Source organism: Bubalus bubalis, chromosome 23 (genome assembly GCF_019923935.1).
Source record: "Bubalus bubalis isolate 160015118507 breed Murrah chromosome 23, NDDB_SH_1, whole genome shotgun sequence".
NCBI lineage: Eukaryota > Metazoa > Chordata > Mammalia > Artiodactyla > Bovidae > Bubalus > Bubalus bubalis.
Genome location: NC_059179.1, coordinates 42,534,816 through 42,559,706, shown reverse-complemented (window position 1 = coordinate 42,559,706; position 24,891 = coordinate 42,534,816). Strand labels below are relative to the sequence as shown.

Below are 24,891 nucleotides of genomic sequence, written 5' to 3'. Positions count from 1 at the left end.
AGATGGTTGGATGGCATCACCGACTCAGTGGACATGAGTTTGAGTAAACTCTGGGAGTTGGTGATCAACAGGGAAGCCTGGCGTGCTGTGGTCCACAGGGTCACAAAGAGTTGGACACAACTGAAAGACTGAATCAAACTGAATTACTTTTGGAAATGAATGGCTTAAAGGTAAGGGGAAAGAGGGAACATGAAATTGTCCTCCTTCCTACTGGGAGCCAAGCAGTTACAATAACAGAGCCACATTGTCAAATGTATTCTTGAAGGACTCAAGCGAGCGCGCATGCTGAGACTTTATGCTAAGTTGGTTGACATAGAATGGGGAGAGAGGGAAATGCCTAGTAAATTCCCAGAGACTACAGGAGGATCTCCACAAGTTTCCTAATGTTGATCCTGCAAGTGCAGAGGAGAAGTAATCTTAAAAGATAGATTTCTCAGTCAGCTCCAGATTTCTGCCATGAGTTATGAAAGCAAGAGTTTGGACCAAATCAGTCTTTAAAAATCTGTTACAGCTGGCTCAGATGGTATATTATGATAGAGAATACAAGGAGCAAAAAAGAAGGAGACAAAAGACTCAAGACCCATTGAGGAAATGCCCAGAGGAACCCAGGTGAAAAGGGTTGGGCTTGCTATTACTATGGAGAGGAGGGGCATCTCAAGCTAAGTTGCTCTCAGGCGTCTGAGCTGCCCCCAGCTCTCTGTCCAGTCTGTAAAGGACCACACTGAAGGAGAGACTGTCCCCAGAGGTGTAGGCCCCAGGGGTCGGGCTCTCAGGACAATCAATCAGGGACTGAAGGTTCCCAGGGGTCCCCACACACTCTCCCGTCCTAATAACACGTGAGGAACCCTGGGTATCAGTAACTGTGGGCAGCCAGTCAATCAATTTTCGGTTGGACACTGAGGCATCTTTCTCTGTGCTCACTGAAGCCCCTGGTCCACTTTCCTCCTGATCCACTACTGTAATGGGACAGTCACAGCCAAATGCTATTTTTCAGTCATCCTTTAAGCTGCAACTGGGACTCTGGGCTGTTTTCTCATGAGTTTCTGATTGTGCGGAGACTCTCTCACCCCTTCTGGGGAGGGATTATACTGAGCAAGGTCCAGGCCTCTATTTTCATGAATATGGAGACTTCTCTCTTTCTCCCGTTAATTCAACAAAGTGTAAATCCTAAAGTGTGGGCTAATGGAAAAACTGTGGGTTGAGCACAAAATGCTGTTCCTGTCATTATCAAGCTCAAAGACCCTAACCTATTTCCACATCAAAAGCAGTACACCCACGGAAGCCCGAGGTTAAGGAAGAGTTAAAGCCCATCATTGAAAAGTTAAAGGAGCAGGGGCTATTCATTCCCTGTAATAGTCTATGCAACACTCCTCTTTTGGGTGTGAAAAAGTCAAATGATGAATGGAGACTAGTTCAAGATTTATGAATAATAAATGAGGCTGTGGTTCCTTTTACTCATATGCAAAAACGAACGGATTTTCTTGCTTACAGACCTGAGTAGACACTGAATGGATTGAAGCCTTTCCCTGCCATGGTGAACAGGCTAAGGAAGTTATAAAAATTTTAATCCATGAAATTATTCCCAGGTTTGGGCTGCCACAGAGCCTCCAGAGCAACTATGCTCCACCTTTAAAGCTGCTTTAAATCAAAGGGTGTCAAAAGCTCTAGGAATAGAATATCACTTACACTGTTCCTGGAGACCCCAATCTTCAGAAAAGGTTGAAAAGGCTAATGACATTATTCAAAGACATCCGTGTAAGCTAACGCAGGAAACACAGACAGTTGCTTTAAAGTGTTACCCCTAGCTTTAATGAGGGCTTGAACTGCCCCTAACAAGAAAGGGCTGTCTCTATGGGAGACCATTTTTGCACACAGATATTCTCATAGACCCTAAAGCCTTAGAACTAACTATTTGACTCAGCTTTCACCTTTTCAACCTCCTCATCAATTGAAGGCATTCCATGATGGGTTTCTCTGGTTGAAGAAAAGACTTTCTTCAACTCTGTGAATATCTTCACCATCAGCAACCACGTGTGATGTCTCTCTTTAGTCTGATGATATCTAGCAATCCTAAGATGGACTGGTGTAACATTTTGTACCTTAACTATGGATATACTGTGACTTTCAACTTTGATTATACATTACTTTGGTTTAATGACTATTTTGCTGCACATAAATAGGTAAATGCATCTAGATCTGGTGGTTTCCTACCTGATGTTTATCAAACATGGGATAAGATCATATGGCTAACTCCTGAAAAGGGATGCCTACTATCTAACACTCGTATATGCTTGGAACAAATAGAGCCATCCCCAGAAGTTAGCTGACAACTTAATTACAATGATGGGAAACAATTGAGATTTTTGCCTCAAGAAATATGCAATGTGATCATTCCTGTGTTTTCCAATGCCAGTTCAGGTCCTCCCTCTGCCTGCCCAGGAACTGATTGGGACTGGATCCCTCAGTCATGCTTGTTTGCTCCAAACGGGACCTACTGGATATATGGCTCTTACCTATGGGCATGGCTTCCCCCTGGCTGGATAGGGAGATGCACCCGAAGATTACCTTTTACTCATGGCTTTGTATTTTCAGAGCTTCCAGAGAATCCTGCCAATCTGCCACACCTTAAAACTCACTGGGCAAGGTCTGTATTTCACTGGTATGATTATCTGGCTGCAATATTCATTCCCTCTCTGGGAACTATAGATGTTATGCTACAAGTTGATGCTCTGACTAAGTTTACTCAACAGGCTTTACAAGAGTCTCAAAAAGCTATTTCAGCCCTTAGTACAAATTATTATATTAACCAAATACAAATTAGAAAGGTGGTTTTACAAAACAGATTGGCTTTAGATATTCTAACGGCCGCACAAGGAGGAACTTGTGCTATTATTCATACCTGATGTTGTACATAATACCAGATATGAGTACTAATGTTACTCACTTTACTAAACACATGAAGAAGATGATTCAGGCTATGGATTCTCCTGAAGTCTCAGTCACCTCACTTTTGGAAATGTTAACTAGCTCCCCATGGTGGAAAACTGTCTTAATCGTGATAGTTCTAATTGTTCTGCTTGAACTGTTTGCTCCCTGCACGTGTAACTGTGTAACTAAATTTGCTTCCAACCGTTTGAAAGCTTTTAAGTTACGAATGGTTGTATAGCCTCCTAAAAGTACCACAGACTCCTCCAACTATTATTTGGGGTCCCTGGATCAGAGACCCTCAATATGAGGGTTAGGAGAATATGTTGCCTCAACAGATTAGGGACGATACCCTTCAACAGCAGGAAGTAGTTATGGAATGAAAATGATGCCTCTTTCCCTTGGCAACATAATTCTCCTTAAAGCAAAGGGGGGAATGAGACGGTCAATTCCTAGGCAGGTTGCTAAGAAGTCCGGGGACCTCAAGGAGGAGAGAGCAGTCTGGAATTCTCAAGGAGGAGGAAAGGACACATGTCTTTTTTTTCCCCCTTCTACATTCCTTAGTCTTAGTCACATAAAAATTTTTTTTTTTTCCTTAAGCCGGGAACTGATGATTACACAACAAACAACTCAGTTTAAACTCTGTACTATGGATTATATAGCAACAATGTATCCTGTTTGAGAAATCTGTATGCAGGTCGAGAAGTAACAGTTCGAACTGGACATGGAACAACAGACTGGTTTTAAATAGGAAAAGGAGTAAGTCAAGGCTGTATATTGCCACCCTGCTTATTTAACTTATATGCAGAGTACATCATGAGAAACTCTGGACTGGATGAAGCACAAGCTGGAATCAAGATTGCCAGCAGAAATATCAGTAACTTTAGATATGCATCCTTATGGCAGAAAGGAAAGAAGAACTAAAGAGTCTCTTGATCAAAGTGAAAGAAGAGAGTGAAAAAGTTGATTAAAACTCAACATTCAGAAAACTAATATCATGGCATCTTGTCCCATTGCTTCATGGCGAATAGATGGGGAAAAAGTGGAAATAGTGGCAGACTTCATTTTGGGGGGTTCCAAAATCACTGTAGATGGTTAAATTAAAAGACACTTACTCCTTGGAAGAAAAGTTATGACCAACCTAAACAGCATATTCAAAATCAGAGACATTACTTTGCCAACAAAGGTCCATCTAGTCAAAGCTATGTTTTCTCCAGTACTCATGTATGGATGTCAGAGTTGGACTATAAAGAAAGCTGAGCACCAAACCTTGATGCTTTTGAACTGTGGTGTTGGAGAAGACTCTTGAGAGTCCCTTGGACTGCAACGAAGTCCAACCAGTCCATCCTAAAGGAAATCAGGCCTGAATATTCATTGGAAGGACTGATGCTGAAGCTGAAACTCCAATACTTTGGCTACCTGATGTGATGAACTGACTCATTTGAAAGGACCCTGATGCTGGGAAAGATTGAAGGCAGGAGGAGAAGGGGATGACAGAGGATGAGATGGTTGGATGGCATCACTGACTCAATGGACATGAGTTTGAGTAAACTGTGGGAGTTGATGATGGACAGGGAGGCCTGGTGACCATGGGGTTGCAAAGAGTTGGACATGACTGAGCGACTGAACTGAACTGATGCTGCTTGAGGACAGTTTCTCCTTCCTGAAAACCTTCTGACTAATCCTGATATCAAATGTATATTATGGAAGTGGGTCTGGTAGGATCTTTCTATTGTTAAGTTCTAATCCTGTTACCCTAAAATGTAAATTGTGGGAGTGGGTCTGGTGAAATTTTTACAACCTTGAGACATTCTTTTGATTTATTGTAATAACTAATTTAAAAAGTATGTAATTCCCTTGCCAATGACTACCAAATGGGGCATCCCCCCCTCTGATGTCTATGTCAGAAACTTTCCCTGTCCCTTTTCATACTTTAATAAAACTCTGCTACACAAAAGCTCTTGAGTGATCAAGCCTGGTCCCTGGTCATGAAGCTAAATCTTCTTCTTCAGAGATCGAGAATTCAGCATTGTTCAGCATAAGCTATCAATTGTAGAGTTATCCATTCAGCTGAATCATGATGTACTAATTGGGGACCCTCAGAAGCAGGCAGGTGAAACTGGAAGTGTTGTAAGAATGCACTTCTGGCCCAGGGGACAGTGTGAACTATGGCAGGAAGATGCCCAAAGTTCTACTGGGCCCAATACTCAGAGTGTGATGGCTCAGCCCTGAGAAAGCATATAAGGAAGAAGACATTAAGAGGGAGGGAAGGTCAGATGGAAAGATTTTATAAACTTTAACCAGGCTTCTCTGTCCACGGAATTTTTCTAGGCAAGCATACTGGAGTGGGTTGCCATTTCCTTCTCCAGGGGATCTTCTTGACCCAGGGATCGAACCCTGGCCCTCCTGCATGGCAGGTGGATTCTTTACTGACTGAGCTACCAGGGAAGCCCCAAACTCTGCTAAGATGGGTAAATTTAATCTCAATGGCAGGGATTCATAGAAGGGCTTTCAACAGGAACTGAAAATGGAATCAGATCCTGTTTGGATACATGTGCTGGATAGTGGCGGGTGAACTGCAGGAGATCAGGATGAAAGCTTTCCTAATATCTACAACATCAGCAAAGAAAACCCACCTCCAGGAAACTCACTTGCAGGAGGGAGATCCCAGCATGGCTCTGAGCCGGCCTCATCGGGCATTGTTGTTCCTGAGGGAGTTGGTGACCCAGCTCAAGGTCCACGAAGAGGCCCCCACACCACCCCCTCCGCTCTGAGCAGAAGTCAAAGACTTGAAGTCAATTTGGTCAGTTCCAGGCCTACAAGGGGCTGTGCCATTCAGGCACCACTGTGCTTTTTGATCCTCCTAACATCTGATCTGATAAAACGCAGTATCACCCGGCTTTGATGAACTGACAATGCAGGCTTTATGTTTTACTCTTTTCAGAACTTCATAAGTAACCCTGATGTACTGGAGTCCAGCCCTGGTTGGATCCAGGGATTCCCTCAGGATGAAGGCTTCAGCGATTTAAAGGGATAGCGTCAGTGGAGAGAATCAGAGGCCTAATTATAATTGGTTTACCTGGGAAATCAATATACCCCCACGCTCAATTACTTTGGTCTGAAGAAAGAGTAAAGACAAAAGGAAAGAAAAGGAGACGAGAAAGAACGACACAGGGAGACCAAGCTTTGGTGAGCAAGGCCTGTAGCTTTATTTTTAGCAGGGACTTTTATACCTCAAGTTGTACATAGAAGATAATGGGGGATGCAAAGTCATGTAAGGTCAGCAGACCTTAATAATTATTGCAAATACAAAGGCTTTAGGTGATTTACATCATCTTCTGGTCAGGAGACCTGCTAACATTTTTCTTCTGATAAGAATTAGTCAACCAGAAAAACGTATTTTCTCCAAAGGTGACTTTTCTTAGAGTTTAGTACCACTCCCCGAAAACACTAAACAGAGTTGCATTCCTATAGGGCAAGAGTGTCGTGGGGGGTAATTAAGGGAAGAATTTATTAGCTTAGGGGTCTAAGGTTATTATTAACATTAAAGCTTCTACTTATATTTCTTATATATCAACTATATGAATCAATACACTCCCAGGAACACAGTGGGTGAGAAATACGGAAACTTGGCAGCAGGCATTAACTCGACAAAGAATTCTTCTATTGGTTCTATTTTAACAATTTCTAACACCCCGGGAGGCTCTGCATTGTTAGAATAACTAAGTCTCCTTGTGCCTTGTTTGGCTGGGAGGCAGAAAACAATCACATGCATAGCTGTAGGGGTCCGGAAACTTGTTAGGCAGGTTAGAAAGCTTTCTGAGGGAAACACAATTGGAACACACCTTATTATACCCTGGAGACTTATAAACTAGAGCTCTAAGTTGCTTTTCTTATAGATAAGAGTGGTTGGGGACAGCCCCTCGTGACTGTCAGAGGAGTTGGTGAAAGTCATGAAGCAGTAAAACAGACAGGTTTTGGGGTAGACGCTCAGGCAGGCCCAGAGGGGCACCCCTCGAGTTCTGGCTCACCTTGCCCACCAGAACTCTCCCACATGACCTGGTCATGGGTGGGGACTCCCGTACTGGCTCCCGGCACTGATGCAGTACTAGGCTAGGGGGCATCAAAGAGATTCAACACATTCTCACCAAATATTCTTTACCATCAACCATGTTGCCAGAAAGTTTAGCATCGCGTTTCTCTTTCTGGGGAGGTTTTCGTTGTGAAGGTGAGAGAAATAGTCAATAGGCACAACTCCTGTCTCCAGACAGGCCTCAGACAAAGGAGAATTCCTCTGGTTTTAAAGACCTTCAGAGAGGATTTCAGTCACTCTCAGTGATGCCTGAGCTCCGACACTGTGAAATGAGGACTCACAAACAAAACAAAAAAAACAATTCCAGACAGGTAAAGAAACTTTATTCAAAATGATTACAGCAATAAGTAGAATGATCCAACCTCTACACTGACAAGTTTTTAAAGCTCAGGAGTAAGAAGTCTTTCCTTCCATGGAGGAGACAGACGACTGGGACAGACACAGAGGGAGGATGGGGTCAATATGTGATCAGACAGGTGAGCAGAGGACATCTTTCCTCCTGCTCAGCTGATTCCTGAAATCTGCAAGGACCGTTTTTCTCATGTGTAATGCTTGCCCACCCTTAGGCACAAGGCAAATGTCACTAATCTCTGGGATGGAGAGCAGCTTAAATAGACTTTGGGTAAGTCAAATCAATAAGCATTTTCTTCCAACTGATTATTGGGGGAAACTTTCAGCAAAACATTAATGAGAAAAAAAAGCAATTTTGAGGACTGTGTCTTGTTTCCTCTGGGTTACATATGTATCTATATACCTGCATAACACCTATATAATGAACATAAATTTCCATTAGTATACTAATATATATATGTATACGTACATATATATATATTAGTACGTATACATATATATGTATATGTATGTATATATATGTACATATACATATATATATAAAATATATGTATCTGCTATATATCTACATATTTACCATACACCTATAGACCTTAAATATATGTATTGTATATTCCCTGATGGCTCAATGGTAAAGAATCCACCTACAGTGAAGGAGACGCAGGAGATGTGAGTTCAATCCCTGGGTCAGGAAGATTCCCTGGAGGAAGAAATGGCACTTCAGTAATCTAGTCTGTAAGACTCCATGGACAGAGGAGCCTGGCAGTCAACAGTCCATGGGGTCGCAAAGAGTTGGACACGACTGAGCACAAACAGGAGATACTATCTGTACCTCAAATTTAAAATAAATTTATTGGAAAATGCCAAAGGGATTTTTAAAAGATCAAGAAGGGAAATTTTATCTTTGGGAGGAAATTTTCACATCATCAAGATGAAAAATACAATTTGTCAAAGAATTTTCATATCAGGGCTTTCCAACTCAAAAATCCGGGGTTTGCAGAAAGGCTGGGATAGAACTGGTGGATGATTCTGGAGAGCCTCAGTAGTCACCCTGCCTGTCACTCACCAGTGATGGTCAAGTTTATTTCAACAGTCACGTAAATACCACACATCTAGCACCCATGGAGCCATTCACAGACAGGAGAGGGCACGGCAGCAGGTCTCTGCTCTCTAAAACCTACCCTACAACACACGACGGAAAATTAATAAGAAGTCAGGGGCTGGGTGGTTGGGCTTTCTTGTGTACTTGACGGTCATGGTGTTGGTACAAGATGTGTATTCCGCGTGTGAAGTGTCACAGATCTTCCGTGAGTTAGAAGATTCTGGCGGCCCATCTATAATCTCGAGAGACTCTTTATCACAGTTGAGGCTGTTGGAGCAGAGGAAAAAGCAGGCATCAGCCTTTGGAATTGTGGTCCCTCCAGCAGGCAGCCTCCCCACCTGGACCAGACCCAATCACATAGCTTTGCTCACCAGACTTCTCAGGCTTGATGCCCACAGGGAAGGAGACTCACCCTTCTGGAGAGGGGCGTCACCCAGGACCCTCCCCTCACATGACTCCACATCTCCTGGGAAGCCCCACTGATGGCTCAGGGAAGCCCACCCTGGCCTTTGGGATGAGGACCCACTGGAGGGCACAGTACGGCCAACCCTGACCATTTCCTTGGACAAGCAGAGTCAGGGGAGGCTCAGATACGAGTGTGTGACACCACTCCTGGTTCACCCTCTGCACGCCTAGCACAGGGGGCCCAGGACCCCTCGTGGCCTCCAGGACCTGCAGAGGTGAGAGGGGCGGCCAGCTCTCCCTGCTGTGGGCAAAGTGCACACACGGGGTGCCACACTCCTGCTGAGGTCTCCGTCTCCTCCTCTTGCCCATCAGACCTGACCCCACCCTGTCTTCCTCTCTCAGCCACCAGAGTGTGTCCCACCCAGGAGGAAGACTGGAGCCTCTCTGGGTTAAAACGAGACCCAGAAGGGACATCTCACCAGGACACATGCTTGACACTCTAAGTTAGTTGCGCTAATGTTTAACTGGTTAGCTGTGTCCTCCCCTGTTTAGTTAGTTTGCTCTTAGACTGATTCCTTCCTTGGTGCCAAGGACAGTGAGAACAAAAATAAATCTCTGCAAAAGTGGAGAGGTCAATCAGGGGATGTTTTCCATATAAACTATCCCTCTGACCATAATAGAAATATGATGTAGGAAATGCCTGCCTCCTTCAGCCGTGGGGTGTGGTTTGGGGAGATGGTCTGAGCCCTGCTGTGGGGCAGGCATCTCCAGGTTGTCCTCACATGGAGCAGCTCCTCCGCCCAGTGGGAGACCTGACCTCATAGAAGGTCTGGAGGGACAGGGCCCTCAGTCACTAGAGAACATCACCTGTCTCAACCGCCACCCTGGACCGCATGTGGCCAGCCATGGAAATGTGGCTCCTGTGTTTGTATCTATGAAGACTAACCTGCTATAGAAGTGCTGTATTTTATTGCTACCTTGCAAATGCTTTTTGTTGCCGCATCATTTCATTCACTTTTCCCGTTATCATTCATTTACTCTTTCTTTCTTTCAATGGTTCATTCATTCATTTATTCAGTCTTTAGTTAAAAAATTATTCCCTGACCCCCCCCAAAGATTAAGCTGCTTTCTCTAGAGCAAATTTAGACATAAGCAAGAGTGATGTTATGCTGTCAATCTGAGAGAGTCATTTCCTAGGCAGGTTGATAAGAAGTCTAGGGGTCCCCAAGGAGAGAGGGGTCTGGAATTCTCAGGGAGGAAGAAAGAACAAACTTTTTTTTCCTCATGAAATTAAAAGACACTTACTCCTTGGAAGAAAAGTTATGACCAACCTAGATAGCATATTCAAAAGCAGAGACATTACTTTGCCAACTAAGGTACGTCTAGTCAAGGCTATGGTTTTTCCTGTGGTCATGTATGGATGTGAGAGTTGGACTGTGAAGAAGGCTGAGCGCCGAAGAATTGATGGTTTTGAACTGTGGTGTTGGAGAAGACTCTTGAGAGTCCCTTGGACTGCAAGGAGATCCAACGAGTTCATTCTGAAGGATATCAGCCCTGGGATATCTTTGGAAGGAATGATGCTAAAGCTGAAACTCCAGTTCTTTGGCCACCTCATGCAAAGAGTTGACTCATTGGAAAAGACTCTGATGCTGGGAGGGATTGGGGGCAGGAGGAGAAGGGGACGACAGAGGATGAGATGGCTGGATGGCATCACTGACTCAATGGACGTGAGACTGAGTGAACTCCGGGAGTTGGTGATGGACAGGGAGGCCTGGCGTGCTGCGATTCATGGGGTCACAAAGAGTCGGACACGACTGAGCGACTGAACTGAACTGACATTCCTTAGGAATATGTAACAATAATGTATCCTGCCTGAGGACAGTCTCTGGATTAAACCTTCTGGCTAATTCCGTTATCTTAAAATGTAGATTATGGGAGTAGGTCTGGTGAGGTCTTTACAACCTCCAGACATTCTTTGGACTCACTGGAGAGTATATAACTTCATTGCTAACACTAGAAAGAGTGTACTCTTTCTGACCCCTTCTGATGCGTATGTCAGAAGTTTTCTCTATCTCCTTTATACTTTAATAAATCTTTATTACACAAAAGCTCTGAGCAATCAAGCCTCGACTCTGGCCCCGGATTGAATTCTTCTCCTCTGGGGGCCAAGAATCCTGATGTCTTCCGTGATTCAACAACAGCCTTTCAAATTCCCCCAGAGATTTGCAGGGATTAATGGATGGGGCACAAATCCGAGAAAAATATGCCCAGCTGTGGACAGAGTCAGAGCAGGGGTTTCCGGTGTGATGGAAAAGTTCTTCCTCCAGTGAACTCGTGAACTAGGAAATGAGGACCCTAAGCAGCAGGTGGTGAGTCTGGAAGAGGAGGAAGACGCCTTCTAGGCAGAGGGGACAGTGTGAGCAAAGGCTCAGAGCTGCCCAACACTCTGGTGGGTCCACATCTCAGTGTGAGCTGGCTCGGCTCAGAGAGGGGGCAGAGGGGAGAGGAGGTTAGAAGGGAGGGGAGATCAGGGGTCCCCTGGAGGGATCTGAAAGTCATGCAAGGAGGGTCATCTTTATGCAGAGTGCAGAGGGCTTCACAGGGTCATCAGCAGGAGTGAGCTGGAGTCAGGATGTGTCTGGATGTGTGTGCTGGGTGGTGCAGGGGAAACGGAAAGGGGCAAAGAAGGACACCTTCCCATAAAACCACAACATCAGCAAAGACCACTTACTGGACATAGCGTACTTCCAAAAGAATTTTGTAACCTGGGTCCATCTTGATGATCCAGAGGCATTCCGTATGCAGTCCCAGATAGGGGAGGATCACTCCATATTCCTCTTCATAAAGGTCCCCACACAAATGTTTATCTTTAACTGAAGAGAGAATTACAGGTGCCCAGGAGCAGCACTAGGCCGGAGGGGAGGGTACCACCCCTGGGTGCCACACCACCGTACGTGGTCCTAACTTCCCCTTCCGCCAATCACAAAGGAACCTCCAGGGTCTAAGTCTGGAGTCCCCCAAAAGTGAATCTTATCTTGTACTCTGCAGCACATAGCAAACCCACACACACGTTACTGCAATTTGTTCTGACACCTGAATATAGAAGAACTTCAAACTTGCATGATAGAACATTTTTCATCAAGTGAGAATAAAGACAGTACTTTCCTCAGGGGTGTTCATCATCAAAAGACTTCCTATTTGTAAAAAATGCTCAGCGAGTACCTGGGGCAGAAGTCATCAGGGAAATCAATCGATCATCAGTCGATCAATTATCAATCATCAGTCAGCCCTCTCATCAGGAGGAAGCCTGTCCCTCTGCCCAGAACTCCTCCTGCTGCCAGCACATCCTCTGCCTGGACACGGTGATGCCCCTCAGGCCTCCAGGCTCCGGCCATTGGAGGCAGGCTGTCATCCTGGGACACCGGTGCTGTGGAGAGGTGGTCCCACTCCTGCCCAGTGAGGTTGTGCAGGCAGGAGGGCAGGGGAGGCTTTTGGGCTGTGGAGGAGGAAAGGTGGGGAGGGGAGGAGGAGCACGGTGGGAGTCATGAGAGGTCAGGGGGTATGGGACCCTAAGGACTGTTAAAACCAAGGCTGAAGGTCAGCTCCAGAAATGCCAAGTTCCTTGGCCTTGGTTTACCAAAATGGTAAAGTGTTTTCAGGAGAGCTATTGAAACTGCAACCCCCAAGCACTTCTCTGTGTGATGAGCAGGAAAGGATGAAATAATATCTGTGCACTTACAGAGAAGCCCGTCAGTTGAATCTGATGAGGCTGAAAGAAACAAACAAAAAAACACAAAGTCAAGATGACAACGTAGAAGTTTCGGTAGAGTCAAGCCTTTTGCGTAGACAACGTGGAGAAGGGCTGAGTCTCAAGGAAGATGCAGAGCACGACAGAGAAGCCTGGCTGTCCCTGTCCCCAGGACAAACCTGGTCTCATAGGGGCAGGGCAGCATGGAGGCCTGGCCCTCCACCTTCAAGACGCCCTCATCCAGCTGCTTTCTCCTCGTCTCTCCGATTCCACCATGTCTCCTGCAATGCCCCGACTGTGGAGGCAATTAGAGGTCAGCACTAGGGGTGCTGACCCATCTGTCCTGATTTCCCCAAGAATTTCCCAGTCTGAGCATTGTAAGACCCTCTCCCGAGAAACCTCTCCAACCTGGTCACAACAAGACATTTCATCACTCTAATGAACGTGAACTGTTTGGACAATTCTTTACTGAGGTCAGTGACCAATTTGAGGTTGAACAAAATGAAATGGATTTTCCGCTAGAGAGAAGTGAACCATTTGAATTTATGAAGTTTCACTGTACCAGGGAACTGAATCCAGGGCTTGGGTCAAGGGTGCTGATCCAGCCCCTCAGGCTCCACCATTGATGAGATCTTGGCCTGTCCTCACGATGTGATCAGTGGGCACAGACCGTGCATGAATCAGATGGCCCTGGGGCTTAGAGCAGCTCAGATGAGAGCTGGATGGCTTTAGACAAGGCATTTGTTGTCACAAACCTCAGTCCATTCACTTATAACTGGAAATTTAATACTAACAGCCTCCTTGATTCCAGAGGACAGTCCACGCATACACAGCTCAGTGCCCATCCCAGAGAGGCTGTCCACTATGCTCCCTGCCACTGTCAACCTCCCACCACATTCATATCCTTTCCCATAGACACTGCTTTCCTCAGTAAATCAAAATCAACAAGCGCTCTGGAAGCTATGTGACCATAGATGTCAACCAGGACACCGGGATCTGTCTCCAGCTGCCCGTCCTGAGTACCGAAGTGGCATAGGACTGGGGGCCACAAAGGAAACCTCCCCACCCTCCATGGATGGATGGGGCATCCATCACATTGGCTCTGAAAATACAAATCAAGATTTCTCTGAAAGCAGATCTCAAAGGCAGAATCACACATCTTCACATCGTGGACCCACACGTCTGGTGACCTCCTCTGATTTGAATCTGACATCCCGGCTTTGAAGCAGGGGAAGCAGGAGCCCCATGTAGGAGTTCACCCCAAAACATGCTGCCTTGATCTGTTGATTTGAACTGATGGTGCTTGAGAAATGGCAGAGGCAGGAAGGCTCTGATGGACTTGTTTTTACCTATGAGCTGCCCACAAAGTGTCCCAGGAGAGAACTGCAACCACCAGCCACCACCCCCCCACCCCCACCTCACCCAAGACCAGGGAGATGGGAAGGTCCTGATCACAGGAGACTGGGATAAATGCTGAAATGGATCTGTGCTCACACGCTGACAGCGCAAGCCTGTCCTCCCCACCTGCCTCCCACCCAGCTCCTAGTCATGACCACAGTTGTCTGCAGGGGAGCAGGGGATGGGGAGGGAAGCAGAGTGTGGGTTGATAAAAAGAGCAGTCTGAACAGAAAAGGGGAGAGAAGAGGGAAGGACAGAATGAGACCCACAGAGAACAAGGAAAGAAGGAGACAGAGGCTTCCCTGAAGGCACAGCTGTCCTCTTCTTTCCCTCTAGCACTGAAAATCCTCATGGGTCCCTACGTGTTTAGTGCAGGCCTGGCGCCCAGCCCCCTGCAGAGCTAAGACCCCCCCAATCAGGAGGTCCTCAGCCCTGCTGGAGCTGCTGCTCCTGCGGGTCATTCCTGAGCTCGTGTTGCTGCCACGTCTCCCTCCCTGGGGGCAGATGCTGAGCACCCATCTGTCCTGGGATTTCTCCAGGGGCCTCTGTTTCCCCTTGGATGCCCCCTCCAATCAGGTCTGGCCTGAGTCCCACCTCCTGCACCCACACCATCACACTTCCAAGACCCCTGAAAAGCTGCCCACAACTGGTTCACCTCCTCCAGGTCTGGACTGAGGACTGGCTGTCCCACCAGGCATCACAGGGGATACTGGCATAAGGCTGAGGTAGAGGGGAGGCAGGGGGCCCAGAAAACACATGTCAGAACAAGGAGGGAGAGCCCAGAAAATGTTTAAGGGTCATTATATGCTCAGCCCTGGGTCATGGCCATGCTGCTGAACTCTCCTTCTCCAGGCCAGGCTGAGGGTGGCATCTCCTTGGAGGAGGGCAGCTTGCAGACCCTCTTCTTGGGCAAAAAATGAACTGCACAGAATCTGTAGGTTGACCAGGAAGCAGAGAGGCCCTGGGACAAGGCGCTGGGGGCCAGGCTTTACCTGTGCTGAGCAGCAAGGCCCAAGGGATGACACTGGACAGCTTCATCTTCACAGCCTGGCACCAGCCTCAGCAGTGAGCCTGGCCCCGGAGGCCTGGGGCTATATACACACAGCAGCTGACACCTGACCTCCTCCTCCCGTGGAGCCCAGCCCGGCAAGGCTGCAGGAGCCCTGGGTTCTTTAGGAGAAATGGGTTGCCTGCTGCTTGCCCTTGTCTTTGTCAGAGATTTTCTGTGTCCTTTCCCACCGAGACTGGGAAATGATGGCCTGTTTCTTCTCTCCCTCTCCTGTTTTTGTGATCCTCAATGAAGGTTGGCAAATTAGGCACAGACCACCAGGATGCCCTGTTTGCAGGGCCCTCTTCCCTGGGGTTCAGCTGCAGCTTGTCCACCTCTAGTTACTTCATAAACCTCAGCACGACTTGGATGGAGAGGAACTGAGACCCAGAGAGACCAAGGGACTTGCCCACATCCCAGGGTGCCAGTGGCAGAATCAGGACCAGTCTATCTTGGCTGCCTGGTCTTAAGAGCCCTCCTGTGTCACTCAGGGCAAAGGCAGGTAAACAGCCCCCCGTCTGCTCCAGGTGTGGGTCACAATTGGTGGGGCAGCTGGAGTACATGTCAGCCTGTGTGTGGTGTGTCCACAAGGGAGAAAGGTGTGCATATGTTGGCATTTATTCTATACTTAAACCAAGTCCCACATGGTTCAGACTAGTGAGGGTGTTACAGTTATAAGAACCCAGAAGAGCTCCTTGTTGAAAACATGCATCAGAATCTCAACACGTGGAGGATATATAAGCCAACTTTCTACCAGGTATTTATCCAAGGAAATGAAAAGATGTCCACAGAGAATGCTGTGTATGAATATTCATAGTTGCCTTATTCTATCAAAGAGTGGTAAAAACCCAAATGTGCATCCATCCATCCATCATCGAATGCATAAATTAAACATGGTCTGTCTATACAATGGAAGTCATTCTCCCATTTAAAGGAACAGCAGGCCAATTGCCTTTCAAGGACCATTACAATTACACACCAACCAGGAGAACACAATGTCCATATTCCTGAAGGTAAGCAACTCTGAATTTGATTAAATTTTTCAGAATTCCTTGGAGATTAGAAACGCTCATAAATCAACTTTTAAAATGTGCATTTCTCCAAATTTCAGTAATTTGGTCTCTTTTCCATGTGTCTAGCTCAGCGCTAGGCCTCTGGTGAAATGCCTGTTCATGCATATCTTTGGGCCAGTTTCTATTAGTATTGCATCACTCACTTTTCCTTATGGGTTGTAGAAACTTCCTGTTGTAAGTCATATCTTTCTTTACAGAAGCCCTAATGGGTTCACAGTGGGAGAAACATTCCACCTCAAGCAGAGCCCAGGGAAGCTGCCTGAGCCATCTGGTCACTCAAGCTCTCCTGAGGAGGAGGCTGATTAGACAGGGTCTCCCTCTCGGAAAACAATGCTGGTTCTGCGTCAGGGGTTAAGCTCCCTGGTTGTGACTATGATAACATGCAAGAATTCCTCACAGTTCCCCTTCCATCTAGAATCTCTCTTTCCCTATAAATTCCAGGTTCCTTTCACACTCCCCTACACACAGAATGCTTCCTGGCCCTGGTCTGTGGAGAGGCCAAGGAGCTGCCCATGGATGGAAGTGCCTGGATGGAGGGAATGCGGGAACCATGGAAGGAAGGCAGGTCCTCATCTTACCTCCCAGCCCAAGCAGCCTGTCTTCATCCTACGTCATCCCACATCAGGCCCGCTGTCCTCCCCTGCAGTGTCCATGCTGTGCTGTGGTTGCCTGGGGGGAAAATCCAGTCCCTTTTCTAGGGGCACTCAGGAATCAAAGTCTCAGGTTCCTAAATTCACAACAGCCTCTGGAGAAAATTTATGGGGTAACAGCAGCTTTTGAGGACTTCCGTCTCTCAGATGGTTGTCCCAAACCTCATACCTGGTTTCTGAGGTTCCTAAACAGGCCTGGTCTCCTTGCTTCTAGCCCCTTCCCTGTGGACTGCTCCCTGGCACACCTCTCCTCTCCTCTCCATGAGATGCACTGGGTGTCTGCACCTGGCTCAAAGACCCCCTAAGTACCTCCCTCTCCATCAGAGCTTCCCAGTACTCTCTTTCTAGATCGTCCCATGGGTAGGCATCATCTCCTTCTCAGTGACCACGGTTTTATTCTCAGGGAGGAGCTGAAGGGTCTGCTGGGCATTTAGTAAGCTGCCTTCCCAGAACCGCAGGTTTATTCAGCGTCTGTTCCCCTTGCATGTGTCACAGGCCTTGGGAGAAGCTGACCCCAGACCCAGCTCCAAGGACTGGCCTCAGTGGTGAAGGAGGTGGTGTGAGTGTCCCCAGGAAGCTCCCCATCCTGGCAATGGTGCAAGAATGAGCATGTCCCCAGGTGAAGGGACAGGGGAGGTCTGGCTGCAGGGGAGGTGGGAGAGGTCTGCTCCACATCCTCCCCACTGAGGGTGAGGCCAAGTCACAAGGGAGGCAGAGCAAGAGGATGGTGGGCCGCCAGTCCAGAGCCGCTGGGCAAGCTCGCCCCAAAGCCCCTCCCTTCCAGCTCCAGGGGGCACTGCCCGTCCTTGTGGTTGAAGGCGTTTGGGATGGCATGTCAGTCTTTTGAAGGAGGAAATATCCTCACCCCTTCAAGGTGCCATGAATCCCAGAACAAAAAAGTGTTCCTAAATTTTCTTAGAGAGTCTTAAAAAAAGAAATACATTCTATCCCCTTTTTGAATCCTCAAGCTGGCAAACCTGCTCCAGCCCTGTTTTTGTCCGTGTGTTTGTGTGGAGTAAAAGCAAAAATTTCAAATCCTGCAACAGAAAATTGACCAAGGGTGATGCCAGCCATTCTGTATTGCTCGTAATGTAATGGAATTCCTTCCAAAGACTCATCAGTAAAGAAGCCGTCTTGCTAGGTGTTTTTCATAGCTGTACTTTATGATGTTAAGCTTGTACCCGTCAGTGAGTGGTTTCTAAGAGTTTTATTTGACATCATTAATAGTTACAGAATTTTGTTTCATTTGTTTTGAATCTATTGATGTGTCATTGTAGATTTTATGTTTATTCTGTTAACGTGACAAGTTCCTCTAAATAGGTTTTTGGTGTATCGTTGCACTCTTGGAATAAATCCTTATGCTTTACAAATATTATCACACTACTACATTCAGTTTCTAAAACTGTATTCTATTTCATTTTTTGCTCTTATATTGACATCTATGTTCTTGAATTAGATTGCATGACATTTTCTTTCCTGTACTGTTCTTTCCCATTACATGTATCAGATTATACTTACATCAGATTATTCTAAATTTATAAAAAGAGCTGGGTACCCTTTTCACTTCCTCAAGATATCTTGGAAAAGTTAAAGGTCATCGAAACAGTGAATTTCATTGTTAAACTCTCTGGAACTATCAACTTTCTGAAAAGAAATCTTCTCATTATTAATTCCATTTTTTTTTAAATTATGAAAGTATGATAACATATTTGCAGGAGATTTGGAAAATGTAGAACAAAGTTTTATATAGGTTATGTTCAGCTCAGCCTAGAATGGAAGAAATATGATTCCCAAGTTAACCTGTGTGAAGACTGGCTGGAATGAAATGCAGTACGTTACAGGATCATTGAAAATGCATGTGTGAACCTATACTCAGTCACTCATTCATTCATTTAAGAATTGCAACTTGGACACTGGAGTCCACAGTGGTATAGCCACACAACTAATAAATAAATGATAAGTTAAATGACCGAGGGATTTACACAAGGTAAGTGAGGGCGGAAACGGAGTGAGATCCCTGCACCTAAGAGATGTCAGGAAGATGATAAGGTAACGTTAGCCCTCAGTCTGAACCATGGTATCCTATATGAGGGGGTTCTGGCAGAGGGCGTGTGAGTCAAAAGGGTTGGACTGATGCGATCCTGGCAGATGAGATCGTGTGACAAAGGCATGGAGTTGCCCCAAATTCTTCAGTCTCCAAAACTCAATGTGTGATGGTCCAGCATTGAGAGGAACAGAGGGAAGAGGTTAGAAGGGAGGGAAGGTCAGAAAAGGAAAGATTTTGGAAAACTAGGCTAAGGTGGGTAAACTTTGTCCTGAAGACAGAGATCCATGGAAGGGTTTTCAACAGAAGTGCAAATGGAATCAGATGTGTTTAGATGTGTGTGCTGTTTGGTGAACTGGAAGAGACCAGGGTGGGATTTTTCCTAAAATCCACAACATCAGCAAAGAAACCCCACGTCCAGGGAACTCACTTGAGGAAGGAAGACTCCAACATGGCTTTCTGAGCTGGTCTCATCAGGATGGTCCAGATAGACGAGTGGTGCTCTCAGGGGATTTGATGACCCTGCCCAACTCTGGGAAGAGACTCGACATCCCCCAACTCTCCAAAGAGAACAAGGTAACACAGAAGAGGATTCGGGTGTGCCCTCGTGTGTGGGGTTTGTGTCACACCGGCAGATATTATGCTTCTTGGTCCTCCTAACATCCTGGCCTCTGGTAAAATGCAGCATCAAAACCTGAATCTGGGAATATTACTAAGCCATAAAAAAGCACAAATCTGAGTCAGTTCTAGTGAGGTAGATGACCCTAGAGCCTGCTATAGACAGTGAGGAAAGTCAGAAAGAGAAAAATAAATATTGTAGATTAGCACATATATATGGGATTTAGCTTCCAAGGTCAGACGAGATTGGCCACATTCAGGATGGCATGGGCATATCAAACCCATCAATCCTAAAGAAAATCAGTCCTGGATGTTCATTGGAAGGACTGATGCTGAAGCTGAAGCTCCAATACTTTGGCCACCAGATGTGAAGAACTGACTAGTTGGAAAGGACTCTGGTGCTGGGAAAGATTGAAGGCAGGAAAAGGGAACAACAGAGGGTGAGATGGTTGGATGGCATCACCAACTCAATGGATAAGATTTTGAGCAAGCTCTGGGAATTGGTGATAGGGAAGCCTGGCGTGCTGCAGTCCTTGGACTCGCAGAATTGGATATGACTGAGTGACTGAACCAAAGCTGATGTGATTTGGGGCTTGGGTTCACATAGTAAAGAATCTGCCTGCTAATGCAGGAGACCTGGGTTTGATCCCTGGGTCTGGAAGATCCCCTGGAGAAGGGAATGGCAACCCACTCTAGTATTCTTGCCTGAAAAATTCCATGGACAGAGGAGTCTGGCAGCCTACAGTCTATGGGTTTGCAAAGAGTTGGACATGCTGCAGCCACTAACACTTTACTTATGGGATCTAGAAAAATGGTATAGATGAACCTAATGGAGATGCAGATATAGAGACTGGACCTGTGGACACAGTAGTACAGGGAGAGAGTGGGACGAATGGAGAAAGTAGCATTAACATATATACACTAACATGTGTAAAATGAGTAGCTGGAGAGAAGCTGCTCTATAACACGGGGAGCCCAGTCTGGTGCTCTGTGAGGACCTAGAGGGGAAGGATGGAGGTGGGAGGGAGGCTCACGAAGGAGGAGATGTGTGTAAAATTACGGCTGATTCATGCTGTTGTATGGCAGAAACCAGCACAACATCGTGAAAATTAAAAACCAACAAACCAACCAACCAACAAAAACCCCTGAATCTGATGATCCCACAAACAAAACACGTTTTACTCTTTGCAGATCTCTTTAAGACACCGAATGTAGTTCTAGTTGGCCAGTGGGCTTTAGAAGAAATTTAATGTATCACCATCAAATATACTTTATCATCAACCACATTGTCAGAAAGTTTAGCAGAAAGATGCTCCAATGTCTCTACTCTGTCTTAGAGGTTTATCTTGGGCGCAAAAGGGAAATAGTAAATAGGCAAAGTAACTATCCGAAGACAGGCCTCAAAAAATAAAAACCTCTATGATTTTAAAGAACTTCAGAAGAGGTTCCTCTCATTCTCACTGATGTCTGATTCTCTAACCTGTGACATGAGGACATTTAGAGTAAAAGAACAAATCCAGACCAGGTAAAGAGACTTTATTCAAAATGATTATAATGACAAGTGAAATGATCCAACAACAAGACTGGCAAGTACCGAAAACTCAGGAGCGAGGAGTCTTTCTTTGCAGGGAAGAGACAGAAGGCTGGAAAGCATGGAGGAGACCAGATGGGATGAGCAGATGTGACAGACAGGTGACCAGGATGTGTCTCTCCTCGTGGTCAGCTGATTCCAGAAGAGTCTTCCAGGAAGATTGTTTTCATCTGCAACACTTGTCCACTCTTAGGTGTGAGCACGATCACTAAGCTGTGGATGGAGAACTTAACCAGAGTTTGGTTAAGTCAGTTACACAGGGGCTTCCCTCATAGCTCAGTTGGTAAAGAATCCGCCTGCAATGCAGGAGACCCTGGTTCAATACCTGTGTTGGGAAGATACCTTGGAGAAGGGATAGGCTACCTACTCCAGTATTTGTGACTTCCCTTTTGACTTGGGGAGCTTCCATCGTGGCTTAGACTGTAAAAGCATCTGCCATGATGCGAGAGACCCGGGTTCAATCCCTGGGTCAGGAAGATCCCCTGGAGAAGGGAATGACAACACACTCCAGTATTCTTGCTTGGAAAATTCCATGGATGGAGAAAACTTATAGGCTACAATCCATGGGGTCACAAGAGTCAGACACGACTGAGTGATTTCACTTTCACTTTCTTGCCCTTGTGGCTCAGCTGGTAAAGAATCAGCCTGCAATGCAGGAGACCTGGGTTCGATGCCTGGGTTAGGAAGATACCCTGGAGAAGGAAAAGGCTACCCACTCCAGTATTCTGGCCCGGAGAATTCAATGGACTGTATAGTCCATGGGGTTGCAAAGAGTTGGACACGACTGAGTGACTTTCACTTCTCTTCAATTAAACAAACATTTTCTTCCCATTGATAAGTGGGGGAAAAGTTTAGCTGATCATTAATGAGAAAAAAGAAACAGTTTTGAGAAACTGTGTCTGATTTGCCCTAGGTGACACATGTATATATTTGTACGCACAAATATTTGGTGAACAGAATATACATTTTGTGTAGTAAATGGCAAATATACATCCTGCTATATCTATATCCTAAGATACATATGTGCGTTATATCTATATATCTCGCAAATATATACATTTTATATAGTATACTATGTGTAGTACACATTTTAAATGTACACACTAGAAATGCTTAAGGTTATAAGATCCAGAAAGGGAAATTTTCTATTTGGGAGGAATATGGGACATAATCAAAGGGAAGAGTAAAATTTGAAAAGAATTTTCATATGGGTCTTTCCAATTCCAGTATCTCACATGCAGAATGTTGAGAATGAGCAGGTGGATGTCTCTGGAGAGACTCACTGGGTCATCCTGACTCTCGCTCACCCAGTGATGATCATGCAGAACTTAGATTCTACCTTACTTCCACAGTCATGTAACAGCCACATGCCCAAGTGGCCACAGCCACGCACGGACAGGAGAGGTCACGTCAGCAGACCCCTGTCCATCTCACCTACCTGATGGATGCCCGTAGTAAGATATATCAAAAGAAGATGCTGGCTGGTTGGAACTTCTGTAGTACTTCACGGTCATGACATTGGAAGAAGATCGAAACGCCAGGTGTCCCCCTGAACAGAACTTCCCAAATGTGGTACTGTCTGGCAGCCCGTCTATGATTTCCACATACTCTTCATTACAGTTGAGGCTGTTGGAACAGAGGGAAGGGCAGGCATCAGCCTTGGGAATCGTGGTGCCTCTGGCAGGCAGCCTCTCCTGTCTAGACCCCACACAATCACACTGCTTTGTGCACCAGACTTCCCAGGCTGGTGCCCATGGGGAAGGAGACTCATCCTTTAGGAGTGGGTGGTGGTCACCCAGGACCCTCGCCCCCACAGGAGATGCAGGTGACTCCTTGCCTCCTGGGCAACCCCAATGATGGGGCTCAGGGAAGCCCACCCAGGACTCTGGGATCAGGAGCCATGGGAGGGCACAGTACAGCCAACCCTGAGGACCGTTTCCTTGGGCAACAAGCACGGAGTCAGGTGAGTCCCAGACAGGCGTGTGTGATGCCACTCCTGCTTCACCCTCTGCACCCCTAGCACAGGGGGCCCAGCACCCCCTCTTGGCCTCCAGGATCTACAGAGGTGAGAGGGGCGTCCAGCTCTCCCTGCTGTGGGCAAAGTGCACTCAAGGTTGTCACACTCCTGCTGAGGTCTCCGTCTCCTCCTCCTGCCCATAAGATCTGACCCCACCCTGTCTTCCTCTCTCAGCCACCAGCGTGTGTCCCACTCAGGAGCGAGGTTGGAGCCTCTCTGGGCTAAAACGAGACACGGAAGGGACATCTCACCAGGACACACACTCAGCTCGCTCTATACTAGCTCGCTCTTGGACGGACTGATTCCTTCCTAGTCCCATATCCAAAACTGGTCTTGGAGAGTGTCAAAGAGACAACAATGAAAACTTTTAGAATAATCTATCCCTCTGATCCTAACAGAAATGGTGATGTAGGAAATGCCTGCCTCCTTCAGCCCTGGTGTGTGGTTTTGGAAGATGGTCTGAGCCCTGCTGTGAGGCAGGCATCTCCAGGTTGTCCTCCTCACATGGAGCAGCTTCTCCGCCTAGTAGGAGACCTGACCTCACAGAAGGACACGGCCCTCAGCTATAAGATGATAGAACTAATCTCAGCCTCCCCTGACAGTGACCTTTATTCCACAAATAATGAAAATGTCACTTCCAGGTTAAAATATATGAAGAATAACCTGCTACAGAAATGCTGTAATTATTGTTACTTTGGAAATACCTTCTGGAGCGTTATAAATTCCTTCATACTTTCAAACATGTATTTGATCTTTCATTCAGTTATTCACTCCTAAGTAAAACAAGCCAACAAGCGATAGACATGCATCCTAGGAGAGACAAACGCAGACATCAGCAGGAGTGATGTTATGCTGTCAGTCCCCCAGAGTTTTGCACGGATTAATGGATGGGGCACAAATCCAAGAAAGATCTGCCGAGCTGCGGACAGTCAGAGCAGGGGTTTCCGGTGTGATGGAAAAGTTCTTCCTCCAGTGAACTCGTGAACTAGGAAATGAGGACCCTAAGCAGCAGGTGGTGAGTCCGGGAGAGGTGGAAGGTGCCTTCCAGGCAGAGGGGACAGTGTGAGCAAAGGCTCAGAACTGCCCAACAGTCTGATGGGTCCACAGCTCAGTGTGCGCTGGCTCAGCTCAGAGACGGGGCAGAGAGGAGAAAGGCTTAGAAGGGAGGGGAGATCGGGGTCACCTGGAGGGATCTGAAAGCCATGCAAGGAGGGTCAGCTTTATGCAGAGGGCAGGGGGCCATGCAGGGTCATCAGCAGGAGTGAGCTGGGGTCAGGATGTGTCTGAATGTGCGTGCTGGGTGGTGCAGGGGAAACAGAAAGGGGCAAAGAGGGACACCTTCACATAAAAACCACACCATCAGCAAAGAACAGTCAACTGAGCACTGACCTGAGAAATGGAATTGTCAGTACAATTGTATAACCTGTCTCCAAGAGGATGGTCCAGGTACACTTTGGCTCCCATGAGGAATAGCTGGAGATCCACCCAGAGAAGTTTCTGCGGACGCCCCCACATTTTCTAGCCTCTACAACAGAAGGCAGGTTTCTGGGTGCCCAGAGGCTGTGACAGTCCCTGGGTTGGAGGCGGGGGTTGCTGTGCCATTCTTGTGGCCACACCATCATTAAACCTTGTGATTTCCAGATTCCAGAAATCACAGATCAACATCAATGATCCAAGTCTAATGACCTCCAAAGAGTGATTTTGATGTTTTACTCTTTTAAACATTATAAAGGGAGCCATACCCATCACTGAAATTTGTTTTCACCCCTGAAAACAGATATATTTAATCCCTCTTCAGCAAATAAATCTTTATCATCAACAGCATGGC

General features: G+C 46.5%; 1 protein-coding gene across 1 annotated transcript; it reads right to left on the bottom strand.

The window, feature by feature from the left end:
- Positions 1 to 8,381: 8,381 nt before the first annotated feature.
- Positions 8,382 to 15,060, bottom strand: LOC123465321 (spermadhesin Z13). Its single transcript, XM_045164203.1, has 4 exons — positions 15,015 to 15,060; positions 12,616 to 12,645; positions 11,608 to 11,749; positions 8,382 to 8,738 (listed from the first exon to the last, which is right to left on the bottom strand). Exons 1-4 carry the CDS (start codon positions 15,058 to 15,060, stop codon positions 8,552 to 8,554), a joined length of 405 nt encoding a protein of 134 aa, XP_045020138.1. The 3' UTR covers positions 8,382 to 8,551.
- Positions 15,061 to 24,891: the final 9,831 nt, after the last annotated feature.